A 13961-nucleotide genomic window follows, 5' to 3' on the forward strand; every position below is an offset into this window, starting at 1 on the left:
GTTGACGGAAGTGACGCCACTGGGCGGTGGCCGGATACCTCCCAGAGAGGCGGCAGGAGTTAAAGGTCGGATGGGGGTTTCCGGAATTTTGTTCGCTCGCTGTTGTGGCGTTGTTCCTCTCTTTCCTGCGGTAGAGTGGCCTCCAGGGTAGTCAGACCGGGGCATTTAGTGAGAAGCTTAAGTTAGGTGTTACGGCGGTGGCCATATTTTAACCTGGCAAACTGGAACCATCACAGTAACTAGTTCCTGTGTCACTCCAAGTTTCCGCCCGAGGCGTGGTCAGGCGGTTACCATGACAACAGGGAACAGAGGCCTCTTGGGAAGGATAAAGGTAATGGCCGCAGTACTTCGCTCTAATGTCAAGACGCAACGAGTCAATTAGTAGCGTTGGAGTGGGATGTGTGGCCTTTGTGGAGAGGAAAATCCCCCAAAGTGGGAGAGGAAAATTAGATGAATAGTCTCTTCTTTCATTAGTGGGGAAACAGGTCCGAAGAGGCAGTGAGTTAGGGGCAGAGTATGGCCTAGAACTGGGGTCAGTGTGTCAACAGATGATCATTGGCGCCAATTCATCACCAACAAGAATCCCCAGTTTGGGGTGCAGTGAAGAAGGAAACTTTATTCAGTGCAAAACAGCGGAATTGCAATACAGCATGACTGTGAAAACTGTGGAGCTGTAGAACAGTCCTGGGGCTAGGCCCTCTGGCTAGAAGGCTCTGTTCTGCTTGACTCCAGTCACCCCAATCTACTCACTCTAGTGGGTATTCTAGCTCAGCCAGGGAAACATTCACATTCTTCATTTCTTTTTCTTTTTTAAAAAAATATATTTTTATTGACTTTTTACAGAGAGGAAGGGAGAGGGACAGAGTTAGAAACATCAACGAGAGAGAGAAACATCGATCAGCTGCCTCTTGACCAGAATCGAGACGCTCTATCCACTGAGCCAAACCGGTCAGGGCTCACATTCTTCATTTCTGAGGAGAGAAATTGAGCTCCTAGAGCCAGAGGGGAGCTGGCTTATATAGACAAAAGTCCCTGCCCCTGGTTCCTGGTTGGTCCATCCTCATGCACATGAGGGCTCCAAATTCTCACGTTTGATTGATCTAAAAGGCACTGTCCTGATTGATCAGAATAGAGTTACTCTGATTCAGGGGAGCCACACAGCTCTGGTTGGATGGGGAAACCCTCAATCCTTTTGGTTGAAATAGGATTCTAGGAAACCTTTTATGAGGGCTGGCTTTCTAACTGTATGACCTTGGGATGGCAGAAATACAGTACAGGCAGGCAGTTCAGTGCAGGCCTCTCTGAAGTGCAGTTTGCGTAAGAGGCCCCTGTGCAGAAATGGCTGCTAGGCTCTGCTTTTTAAAATGAGTCCAGTGAGCCTCCAGGAGCCCTTCTTAGTAGGTGTCTTTTCTTTTTTTTTTAAGAGTTCACAAATGGATGCCTAATTCTCAGCAGGGAAGTTTTGACGGGTCCCTAAAGCACGTCAAATCCTGGTTACAAAGTGACTTTATTGTCCTGTACTTACCACTTGGTGGTTCAGGCTCTACACTTGTTAGCACACTTATCTGATTAATTTGTTAAATTCTTCCATGTGGGCACAGATTGTGTCTGGGTTTGCTTGTCATTATATCCCCAGTGCCTGACACTATATTAAAAAAATAAATAAACAAGTGAATATATTATGAGGTCTTATTCATTCCAGCCCATCTATCTATCCAGGCACTTTCTAAAATCACAGTGCAGGTTATGTTGCTTGCCCACTGGACAACCTACAATGGCTCCTCTTCATCCCAGGGGTGGGGAACATTTTTTCTGCCAAGGGCCAGTTGGATACTTAACGACATAATTTGTGGGCCATACAAAATTACCCACTTAAAAACTGGTCTGCTGTATTTGGTCAAACATGTAATTAACTCACCCCTAATGCCTTGGCAGGGCAAGACCAAATGATTTTGCAGGTCTTACACAGCCCTCGGGCCAGACGTCCCCCCACTGCTGATCTACACCAAAATAAGCCCTAACCTCTTCATTCTGGCACTCCAAGTCCTTCACCGTCTGGCCCAACCTCTCCTTTCCTATCTTATGTTGTACAGCCCTCTTCTTTCTTTCATTCTTGTACTATGTTCAGTTTCACCATTTAGCACTCTTGCTTGGAGTGAGAACCTTGATTTTACCACGTTCTAACTGTATGACCGCTGGGAAAGTTATTTAACCTCTCTGAATCTCAGTTTCCTCAGCTGCCAGATAAATATGTAGGGATTTGAAAAATGAGTTATTGCACCTGCCTTTGTCCAGACGTAGGTTCAAACCATTCCTTTTGCCAGAACAACATTCCTCCCATTGCCAGTACTTCAGAGCTCAGTTGCAGTCCCATCGTCCACCTCATTCTCTCACATTCCCTCCACCTCCAGTGTTAGCCACTCCCTTGCCTGCCTCTTTTTGCACTTGGTCCTGTTATTGTGCTATATTCCAACCTGCCTTATATGAGTTCTCTCTGATATTTTTCTTAAAACCCATTCCTATCCATCTAAGAAAATCCATCCCTTCTCTCAGGCCAAAAAACCTAGGAGCATTCTTGTGGGGCCTCTGTTTTTCCACATCTCCATTTGCTTGAGTTCAAAAATAGACCCACATCTGCTCTTTTCTTCCTATTTGCACGATCACTCTAATCCAAGATACCATCATCTGTGGCTGGATCATTACAATAGCCTCCTGACCAAAGTCCCTGCTTTCACTCTTTACTCCACACTCTATTCTTCATAGAGCAGCCCGAGTAATTGTCTTAAATGTAAATCAGATAATGTTATTCCTTGGATTAAATTCCCCCAGAGGCTTTCCTTAACCCTTAAGATAACATTTAAACACATCCTTATGATCTTCATGACCCTCTATGACCAAGACCCTGCCTGAATCTCCAGCCTCACTTCCTGCCACTGCTGTCCCAGTTCACTCCAGCCATGCGTCCTGGTCTCCATCCCTGGGACATACCCACATCATCCCCACCTCCTGAGTTTCGGATCAGCTCTTCTCCCTGTCCGGAATGCTCTTCTCTTGGCTCTTCACTGGCAGGCTCAGAGATCACCTCCTTGGGGGGACATTCCTTGACACCACATCTAAAGTAGTTTTGTACTTGTCACTATTTGAATTGTCCTCGTTAGAGTTTACATGTATATTGTTGTTGTTTTTTTAAGTAAATTACAGAGGTAGAAGAAGTAATTCCTAGAAGAAAGGGGCTTAGGAAACAAGTTATAGACATAAAGGAAGGGCCATTGGAGCTTGGGAGTCAGGAAGCTAATGATAATGTGCCTGGAGAGTGGGGGGGGGGGGGGGTGGGGGGGGGAGTGGAGGGCAGGGAGAGGGCTAGGGAAGGGAAAGGGATGGGCGCGCTCCAGGGAGGGAGAGCGCTGGATTGTCCTTTTCTTTTCTTTTCTTTTTTTTATTCTTTTTTAAAAATAAATCTTTATTGTTCAGATTATTACAGGTGTTCCTCTTCCCCCCCCCCCCATATCTCCCCTCCACCTGATTCCCCACCCCATTCCCTTACCCCCCACCACTGTCTTCATCCATAGGTGTAAGACTTTTGTCCAATCTCTTCCCACACCCCTCAGACCCCCTTCCCCCTGAGAATTTTCAGTCCACTCCCTTTCTATGGCCCTGATTCCATTATATTCACCAGTCCATTCTGTTCTTCAGATTTTTTTATTCACTTGATTTTTAACTTCACTTGTTGGTAGGTATGTATTTGATGTCTTTTTGTTGTTCATAATTTTTATCTTTACCTTTTTCTTCTTCTTCCTCTTCTTAAAGAATACCCTTCAGCATTTCATGTAATCCTGGTTTGGTGGTGATGAACTCCTTTAGCTTTTTCTTGTCTGTGAAGCTTTTTATCTGACCTTCAATTCTGAATGATAGCTTTGCTGGATAAAGTAATCTTGGTTGTAGGTTCTTGCTGTTCATCACTTTGAATATTTCTTACCACTCCCGTCTGGCCTGCATAGTTTCTGTTGAGAAATCAACTGACAGTCATATGGGTACTCCCTTGTAGGTAACTAACTGTTTTTCTCTTGCTGCTTTCAAGATTCTCTCTTTGTCTTTTGCCCTTGGCATTTTAATTATGATGTGTCTTGGTGTGGTCCTCTTTGGATTCCTCTTGTTTGGGGTTCTGTGTGCTTCCTGAACTTGTAAGTCTATTTCTTTCACCAGGTAGGGAAACTTTTCTGTCATTATTTCTTCTAATAGGTTTTCAATATTTTGCTCTCTTTCTTCTTCTGGCACCCCAAAAATTCTGATGTTGGTATGCTTAAAGTTGTCCCAGAGGCTTCTTACATTATCTTCATATTTTTGGATTCTTTTTTCTTTTTGTTTTTCTGGTTGGGTGTTTTTTGTTTCCTCATATTTCAGATCTTTGGTTTGATTCTTGGGGTACGTTGATCTACAGTTGAGTTTCTGTATATTCTTTATTTCAGACAGTGTATGCTTAATTTCTGACTGGTCCTTTTCCATTTTTTTGGCATTCTTATTAAGGTCCTTGAAGGTCTCATCAAGTTTCTCAGCGGTTTTTAGAAGATTGTTGAGTAACCTTATAAATGTGGTTTTGAACTCTATGTCGTCCTGTAGTTTGCTTTCCTCCATTTCTTTCATTCGTGACATGTTTCTGTGTCTCTGCATTTTGGCTGCTTCCCTGTGTTGATGGAGCGGCTTTGTGTGGTAGGTGACCTATAGGGGCCAGTAGCTCAGCCTCCCCAATCACCTGAGGTGGACGGTCTTGGTACACCCCTTTGTGGGCTGAGTGCAAAGTCTTGGTGTAGTTAAGCCTTGATTGCTGTTGGTACACTGGGAGGAATTGTCCTCCAGGCCAATTGGCTGTGGGGACCCACTATGTTTATAATGGAAGAACTGCTGCGCTGGAGACATGCTTATAGTGCAGGACTTGTTTCAGTGGGGCTTTGGTGCTCACTGAGTCTGCCTCTTGAATGTGTCACTTATGGATGTGAGGAGTTGAAATCTGGCTTCTGGATCTCCATTGGGGTGCAGGTCAGCTACTGTCTGAGACCACCCTGCAGGAGCTACAGCGAGAACTACAGTCCTCGCCTCCCTGCTTGGGATTTGTAGATTATGGAGCTGTCTGAACCGGTTTGCAAGTTTGCTAGGTTAAGCGGCGATAGTGAAGGCCATTCATAGGCAAAAGCCGCTGCTTGGAGCTTGGGTGAGTTTGTAGGTTGTGCGGGGCAGGTTCTCAGGGCATCACTAGGCTAGGGTGTGGCAAACAGCAATGGCTGGCAGCCCGCATCCCACGCCTCTGATTGCGACCCCATGTCTCGCGCCCCAGAGCAGCAAACAATTATTCCTCCACGCAGCTCTGCAAGCAAGCCACCCTCACTTTCCAACCCGATGGCAGACAGTCCAGCTTCTCCCCATAGGATTTTGGGTCCCGCGCGTCTCCCCAGAAACTGGATTTCAGAGAAATCAGGAGCTTGTCTCTCTTCGGGTTGAAGAAAGCAATGCCTGCCACCAGCCGGGATCTGCCGCCAGCCCGTATCACGCGCACCCCCGTACCTCAGCTTTTCAGCGTTTGTGCACTGAATGCTCTTTTCTCTTTCCGTCTAGTTGTAGAACTTCCACTCAGCCAGCCCTCCTGTGGCTCTGGGTCAGGCGTCCTCAAACTACGGCCTGCAGGCCACATGCGGGTGTTTTTGCCATTTTGTCTTTTTACTTCAAAATAAGGTATGTCCAGTGTGCATAGGAATTTGTTTATAGTTTTTTTTAAACTATAGTCTGGCCCTCCAACGATCTGAGAGACAGTGAACTGGCCCCCTGTTTAAAAAGTTTGAGGACCCCTGCTCTGGGTGATAGATGTTTTATCTTTTAGTTGTAGTTTTGAAATTGTTGTGCGGGGCGGCAGTTTAGGTGTTTACCTACGCCGCCATCTTGGGTTCCTCTTGGGTTGTCCTTTTCTTATTCCTCCTCTATCGCCAGTGCCTTGAACAGTTCCTGGCAAGAATTCAATAAATATTAGCAGTTGTTATTCTGTATTGAATGCTTACTAGGTACCAGGCATTGTGCTAAGTACAATGTGTTGTTTTATTTTCACCGTATCCTTTGAGAAGATACTGTTACCAATTTATAATCAGGAGGCTGAGAGCGGCTAAACGACTTCTCTACTACCAAAAAGATAAATGGAGGAGTCAGGATTTGAACCGAGGTCCACAATCTTTTAACTGCTCAGTCCTTAGTGTTTAGTAGGTCTTGTCTTCTTTACCTTTGTAAACCTGCCCGCCGCCCCCCCGCCCCCTCCACCCCGGCCCCTGAATAAAAAATAAAAAAATAGGTGGAATCAAATGGCAAAATCTCAGAAAGGAAGAATTCCTGCAGTCTGGGATGAAGGTCAAGGAACATTTGTCGGCAGAGAGAAGTGACATGTGGCCTGCAAAGGGCCTGCAAAAGGGGATAATGCGACATGCACTCATTTTATTGTACAAACATATCAACCTACTGAGTTCCCACCACTTGCCAAGCTCTGTCTAGGTGCTGAAATTAAACTCCTATGAGAACTTCACGTCCCAGCTCCCTCTGCCCAGCGAAGGGCTCTTAGGAGAACAGCCTGTTGGATGACTGCTATTTGGGGGGCAAGGCATCCAAGTCATCTCTTGAGCTGTCAGAAACCAGCCAAAGCCAAGTCCAGGGCTCTGCCTCTGAGGACCTGCAGCGGGCCCACGTGTGTTTATCTTGGAGAGGGCTGGATAAAAGGCAGCTCAGGGCCTTCCAAAGACTGAAAAACAATCAGCTCAGTTCCAGAACCTCAACTACCTGAAGCAGACAGAGGTGGGTGGCAAGGCTCCTGCTATTGTTTCTGCTCGAGCCAAAGAAGAACTCTTGGATTCCAGCCCTTTTCAGAGCACAGAGCAGTTTCCTGAGTTCATGGAAGCCCTGCGGTTGACCCATTAGAGTGAGGCAGAGCTTGGTGCTGGAAGGCCCATCCACTGGAAAATGTCTCCTCCCCTAGAGACATCATTCCCCACAGGCATCCTGGCTCAGCACCAGCTCCAGGATTGCTTAGGAGCAGGCAGCCTGACACTCACCTAATTATTATGGAATTAATTCTCTTTGATTCCAACGAGAGCCAGTCTGAAATTTAAATTCCAAGTGGATGCTGCGGATCAGAGGGTGATTTGCAGCTTTCCACAGAACCAACAGAAGAATGGGAACAGCAGACATGGCAATTTGGCCACACTCCCCTTTCATTACGGAATTCTATAATGGAATCTATCAATGCACACATTCCATTCCCGTAAGCTATTCAGGACAACAACAGAAAGATCTAGTCGGGTAAGAGGCTAACAGACCAAATGTGAAGAGTCTAAATAGACTCTGTTGATGGGCAAATATGACCAAAAGGAAGATTTAAATTCCAGAAGAAATCACGTTTTGGGATTTTCCTCTGCAGAATAAACCTGCAGCAGCCTTTCTTCGTCTTACAGAGCAGAGGGTTTCTCAGTCCATCCTTCACCTGGCTGTCAGTGAACTCCACCTTAGGCAACTCTGACTCGACACACGGTCTCTGTGCTCACGGTCCGCATTCCACCCACACCCTGCACTCTCTCTCACCACTCAGCGTCCTGGACTCCATCATCTCCGGACCTTGGCACGTGCTGTCCCCTCTGCCCACATCCATCTCTGTCTAGACACACTTAGGTCCCTCGGCTCCAAGCTCCCCCAGTGCCTGGTCCTGCCCCAGCATCCCACTCTGTTGTAATTGCTTGTTTAACTGTCCGCTCTCCCCATAGACATTGCGGGGGCCGCGACCATATCTGCCTCTGGATCCCCAGACAGTTCCTGGCACGAAGTAGAAAGAGGAAATGGACTCATCAAGTTAGACTTTGCCAATCTGAAGGATCTGTGCGTTGCCTTAAAAGCCCGGAATACCCTAAGACAGGAAGACGGAAGACGAGCGGAGGGACTGTGAGAAAGCTGCCTCAAAGGCGTGGAAGGCATGTGCCCCTCCTTCCTTTCTCTTCTGCTTACCCGGTTCCTGAACTTAACGAGCAAAATCCACGGACTGTTTTTTTGCTGACCACGGAAACAGAAGAGACTATAAATTCCGCTTTCCATCTGGTTCTTCACGGTCCAAGAAAATACAGCAATTTCAAACTCCAGGGAGATGAGCACTCAAATCATGAAAGCGTAAACCTAACCGTCATGGAATCTGACTCAAGAACCAAAGTGAAGAAAGCATCACTTATTCTGTCAGGATCGGTGCCCGGGTGGCCCTCCGAGGGGCTGAGCTTGATGTTTTCTCACGCCGACGTTCCCCTCTGGCCTTCAAAGCCGTCCTGCCCGATGCAACAGCTGGTCCTTGCTTCTTTCTTTCTTTCTACTGGCGCCGGCGTGCTCTTTGTCATCAGTTAGCACTTCACGGCGTGGGCTGAGGGGGAAGCCGGCCTTCCAATGGGAGCATTTTCACATCTGTCCTCATCCACTGGCCAAAACTGGCTGCTCCTTCAAGGCAAAGGTGATGCGTTTGCTTTTTCATGGCTTATGTTAGAACCAGGGTTCACTGAGACTTGCTGGTGGGAGATAAAATAAGAACGGACTCCTCCTACACCTAAAAACCTCGGGCACGCTCAGGAGTAGGCCTGGTTTCATTCCCCTGGCCATGGCACTCCTCTGCTCCTGGCAGGAAAATAATGGGCAACGGTTCTGACAAGCCACCCTTAGGCGGGTCTCCTGGTATTTGGAGTCCAACCAGAGAAGGGAATTTTCAGAGCTGCTGGCAACACCAGCTCTGGAGAGATTTGACAGCCAGTTTGAAGGCTTCAGCCAATTTGGATCAGCATCTGGACCCTCAGTACATTTCTGAACCTGCTCTGAGATCCTTTTGAAGTTTACCCAACTTGGATAAACCTTCCGGGAAGCTGGGGCCAGCCACAAGGCATTCTTTGGAAGTCCCTCTGGATGTGCCCTGTTGCTTTCTCACACGGCCGCCCGCCCAGGACGAGAAGTCTGAAAAGTAGAGAACGAGAAGCTTGAGATGAAATCCTATATAATAAAAGCCTAATATGCTAAGTGTCCGGTCGTCCAGTGACAGGTCATCCATTCAACCAATCCAAGTGTAATGTACTAATAATATGCTAAGGCTGCTCAACTGCTTGCTATGATATGCACTGACCACCAAGGGGCTAATGCTCCAACTGGTAAGTTAGTGGGACTGAGCAAGACAGGACCAGACATGCCCTGGAGCCCTCCTGTGGTCCCTCCCTGGCTCCAATTGTGCACTGGTGGAGTCCCTCAGCCTGGCCTGCACCCTCTCTCAATCCGGGACCCTTCGAAGGATGTCGGAGAGCTGGTTTTGGCCTGATCCCACAAGCCACTCCCTCGGGAGGACGCCAGACACAGGGCTTACAGCTGTTGAGCACTGATGCGGCACGAGCCTCTTCCGATTGGGACTGATTGGGTGCGAGCCTGTGGCAGGCACAGTGGGGCCGGGATGAGCAGGAGCAGCAGGTAGGGGCTGCAGGCGGTATTGGACTGTGGGTTTTGGCCTGATCCCCGTAGGCCACCCAGAGACACCCCACCAGTGCATGAATTCATGCACCGGGCCTCTAGTGTTTCTATAATATCCAACTTGCTTCCTTTCTTTTTCTCTCTAGCCTTTTTACATATGGAGGAAACAGGAGATAGATCACCAGACTCCCAGCAGACTTTGAGGACCATAAGCTTAGATCTGATCGTGGCCTGCCCATGACCACTTTGTATTGATGCAGCCTGTTTCTGAAGGGCGAGGCTAAGATGTCCGGGAAAGCATCACATGTTAGGTTAACCAAGGATGCCATTTGCAGTCCAGGAGAGCTGGTGACAGGGCCATACATCAGTACAGGCAGGAGGTCTCATCTCATTTCCCAGAGAAGCATTCCCTGGTTGCCTAGGCCAGGGGCTGGAGCCAAGCTTCCCTCCTGTTTTGCAGGCTTTCTAATCACAGAATTACTGGAGCAGCAAGAAGAAACTGTACTTGGAGGTGCTGCCAGGCAGATGAACAGCCTTCAGCATTGGGTGGCATTTCCCAAGGTGCAACCTGCATTAGCTTTGGGTCACGCTCAAGAAATGAAAAGGGTAGGTGAGGTACCAAACACTGTTTTCTTTAGAAAAGCAACTAGGGAGGGGCCTTTTTGAGCTGGGATTGGGGTCTTCAGTCCTGCTTTGCCTCACTAGTAGGGAGAGGCCGAGCGATGCCCCTTCTCTGACTCTGAGAAGTGTGCTGTGAGGGACAGGACACAAGTCCAGAGGACCAAGGGATGGTTCGGAGCAGCTGGAGAGAGCTGAGCTGGGGCACCGTGACAGCAGCATCCCACAACTCCACTGGGTTGACCACAGACAGTGAGGGAAATGCCCTTTGTGACTCTGGAACCAAATGACCAAGGAGGATGACAGGGGGATCAGCTGCAGCACCAGAGAAACCCCACTGAAAGTGAGACTACGCATCACTTTATTTTTTATTTATTGATAAAAAAATATTAATAGCAATTAAAAACTCAGAACATTCACAACCCATCACAGAGTCTTATAAGTTTTAGCCATTTGTTCCCCATGGAGTCCTTCATCTAACGGAGATGGTGATTTCAGCCAAAAGGCCCCTTCATGCTTTTCATGGGTGGGTACTGCTGCTCCATTGGCATGGCCCCAAAGCAGTCCGAGGGGTTACAGTGGCCAGTCTTGCCCGGCTGGCCCATGGGGCCTGGCGGGCCAGGAATGCCAGGAATGCCTTGTTGGCCCATCGGTCCAGTTGCACCCATCTTGCCATACCCTGGAGGACCTTGAGGACCTAGAGAGGGAAGTCAGAAAAGGAAAATCAGGAGATCCAGACTACAGGAAAGAATAATGGCTGTTGTCAAAAACACCTTACATTTGATGAATACATCTCAGGTTAAAACATGTTCTCATGAGACCTGATCGGACTCTTACATTAATTTAACAACAACAACACTATTGGCTAGTTTTACTGAGAGCTTCCATGTGTCAGGCCCAAGGCCAAGTGCTTTTTATGCATTACTAGAGGCCCGGTGCATGAAAATTCATGCACTGGAGGGAGGGTCCCTCAGCCCGACCTGCCCCCTCTCACAGTCCAGGAGCCCTCAGGGGCTGGAGGCGACCCAGCAATCAGGGGAAGGTGACGCCCCATCATACCTCTGCTGCTGCCACTGCTGGCAGCGCAAGCCTCGGCCAGCCCTGGGTACCTGAGCCTTGGGTGGCCCTAGGCGGCTGGGCAACCGATATCCAAGGCTAGCCTGCGCCTTGGGCATTGGCTGGGCAGCCGCCATCAAGGCTTGCCTGTGCCTCGGGCTGGCCCTGGGTGGTTGGGGGGCTGAGGGGACTGGGGGACTCCAGAGGCAGGTGCGTGGAGCTGCAGGCCCGGCTTTGCCACACACCTGCCGCCCCAGCAGGGCTGAGGGGACTAGGTGCCGCCATCTTTGAGGGCATGGCAGTCAATTAGCATATTCCCTCCTTATTGGCTGTGGGTGCTGCCATCTTTGAGGGCGGGGCAGTCAATTAGCATATCCCCTCCTTATTGGCTGTGGGCACTGCCATCTTTAAGGGCGAGGCAGTCAATTAGCATACTCGCTCCTTATTGGCTGTGAGCACCGCCATCTTTGTGATGGCATGAGGGTCAATTAGCATATTCCCTCTTTATTAGATAGGATTCATTGACTCTTCACAGCAGTTCCGTGAGAAAGGAACTATTATCTCGTCTTGTAGATGAGGACACAGGCGCAGAGAGGTTGCACATGTGGCAAGCGATGAAGCTGGGTCTCAGTGCCAGGTCATCAGGCTTTAGTCATTCTCTTTAGCTATACTTCCTGGCTTGGGTGACCCTGTCAAGGTCATGCAGCCCAGCAGGACTTGAACTAGCACTCACTGGCCCAACAGCATCTGACTCTATTCCTCTGTGTTGTGCTAGCCCAATTTAGGACTTGAGGGCAGGCACTGGCCCTTCACTACCCCCCACACAGGCCCTAGTAGAGGGCCTTACACACAGCACATGAGGTAAATGTTGGTGGATAGGCCTGTAGTTATTTGAGGTGCCACACAGCTGTGTTATAGAAGGAGCATGAAGAAAGGAGATCTCAGATGTTCTAGATTCCTGGTCTGAAATGCTGGCTTTTCCTACCTGGGGGACCAGGGAGACCATTTTCTCCTGCGATGCCAACACCAATGTCCCCTTTTTCACCTTTGGTACCGGGCAGTCCTGGGACAAAAGAAATAAAATAAGAAGTCCTATCCCTGAGCAGAAAAATGACACTCCCAGTCAGATTATTAGAAGTACACACATACAGGTAAGTATATTCCCAGCAGACCTCATACAATGCTCATGTGTGCCCCAGAGAACTGCGGGTGCACTTTGGAACCAGAGGGCAGCTCTACCTCTCATTCCTGGCAGGCCCTGCCGTCCTTCTCTGCCAATTTGACCAGGGAGCCCAGGTGCTCCTGGAGAGCCTGGCCGGCCGGGAGCACCATCCTTCCCTGGGGGCCCCGGTCGTCCGGGAGCTGCTGCCACCTCCATGGGGAACTGGATCCTGGAGGTGTAGTAAGCCATCCTCTCTGTAAGAAAGGACAGGGGCAGGTCAGAGGGCGCCCCAGGGACTCAGAATGACCGACCGCAGATGCTGCACACAGGCCCTCAGCATGGCGTCAGAGAAGCCTTTCTTCAGAGGGACGTCAGAGCGAGGGACCTTGGGGTTGCTCTATGGTCTCCCGTGTCCGGGCATCCACTTTGCTTTCCACTGTGCTCCTTCTGAAGCACAGATCTAATTACGTCTCTTTTCCAACACCTTTCAATAGTTCACCACTGGCCTCAGACTGAAGCCCGACTCACTCCTTGCTTGGCATTCAAGGTCTGCTCCCTGATCTCAATGCCCAGCCCCTTGAGGGCAGGGTCCATGTTTTCCTCAGTCCCTAGCATACCAGCCCTGGACGAGCAAATGAACAGGAAACAAAAGCTTAGAATGAAGCCACCCCAGCCATCTTACAGTCGCTGCTCGCCCCACTATTTTGAGCTCACTGCAGGCAGACTCGTTTGATGTCAATTTTCTTGTCTGTCTCCTTTGCTCCAGTGGGGGCTTGGGGAGGGCGGGAGGGAATCATGCTATCTCTGAACAGAGCAGGTGACAAGGAACGTCTGAAGTCTTACCGAACACAACCCTGTAGGTGGGGGGTGGGCTGAGTGGGGGGCAGGATATTGAGCTTTAGGAGAAGGAGGCCAGGGCAGGGCCAAGAAGCAGGCTGGAAGGGCCAGCAGCACCCACTGCCACCCAGCGGCTGCCAATTACCATCAAACATTTTAATGATCTCTTGTCTGATGAATCGCTTGATTTCATCGTAATTCACCATGTCTCCCTGAGAAAAGAGAAGAAAACCTGCCTCAATTATACTGCCAAGCCTACTGCTCTCTCCCTGGGGGTAGATTTTATGGAAATAAAGGATGGGGGGAAGCAAAGGTCCCAGGAGCCACCCACAGATACTTAATCCTAACCCCCTCTGAAATGGTCCAAAACACTGTGTGCATCAGTGCATTTTTCTGGGGAGAGGGTCCCCGACCCCCCACCCTCCCACACACAATTAGGAGCCACTCGTAGGGGAGTCATGCTCTTTCCTGCAGAATGTCAGCAGGAGGTTCTACAATGGTCCATGCTCTAGCCTGAATGCCCAGAGAGTGTCCGTAGCTGCCAGCCTCTCCTTACCATGGAGCCAGGTACCCCGGGCAATCCGGGGCTCCCCACAGGCCCTGGAGATCCAGGGTGGCCTCTCTCTCCTGCAGGACCCGGTGGCCCAACAGGCCCCATGGAGCCACTCTTGCCGGGCCCACCAGGCATGCCAGCTCTTCCCTTCTCTCCTGCCTGGCCCTTCTGTCCTGAAGGTCCGGGGTCACCCTGCAAGGACAGGAAGTCACAGTCCAGCACTGCCAAATACTA

At 49.4% G+C, this 13961-nt stretch overlaps 1 protein-coding gene and 1 long non-coding RNA gene across 5 annotated transcripts in view; one reads left to right on the forward strand and one right to left on the reverse strand.

Moving 5' to 3' along the window:
• The first annotated feature begins 43 nt into the window (after nt 1–43).
• On the forward strand, nt 44–10437 carry LOC129150371 (uncharacterized). The gene is made up of 3 exons (XR_008557105.1): nt 44–65; nt 9962–10107; nt 10207–10437. It is a non-coding gene; the product is annotated as an uncharacterized LOC129150371 (long non-coding RNA).
• Nucleotides 10438–10469: 32 nt separating this feature from the next.
• COL16A1 (collagen type XVI alpha 1 chain) overlaps nt 10470–13961 on the reverse strand; it is a 49157-nt gene continuing 45665 nt past the window's right edge. For all 4 annotated transcript variants that reach the window (XM_054721473.1, XM_054721475.1, XM_054721474.1 and 1 more), the window contains 5 exons: nt 13731–13919; nt 13320–13386; nt 12415–12591; nt 12161–12238; nt 10470–10816 (listed from right to left, as the gene is read on the reverse strand). In XM_054721473.1, coding sequence (XP_054577448.1) covers nt 10614–10816; nt 12161–12238; nt 12415–12591; nt 13320–13386; nt 13731–13919 — 714 coding nt within the window. In that variant the 3' untranslated portion in view covers nt 10470–10613. The remainder of the gene's footprint in view (nt 10817–12160; nt 12239–12414; nt 12592–13319; nt 13387–13730; nt 13920–13961) is intronic.

Source organism: Eptesicus fuscus, chromosome 9 (assembly GCF_027574615.1).
Source record: "Eptesicus fuscus isolate TK198812 chromosome 9, DD_ASM_mEF_20220401, whole genome shotgun sequence".
Lineage (NCBI taxonomy): Eukaryota > Metazoa > Chordata > Mammalia > Chiroptera > Vespertilionidae > Eptesicus > Eptesicus fuscus.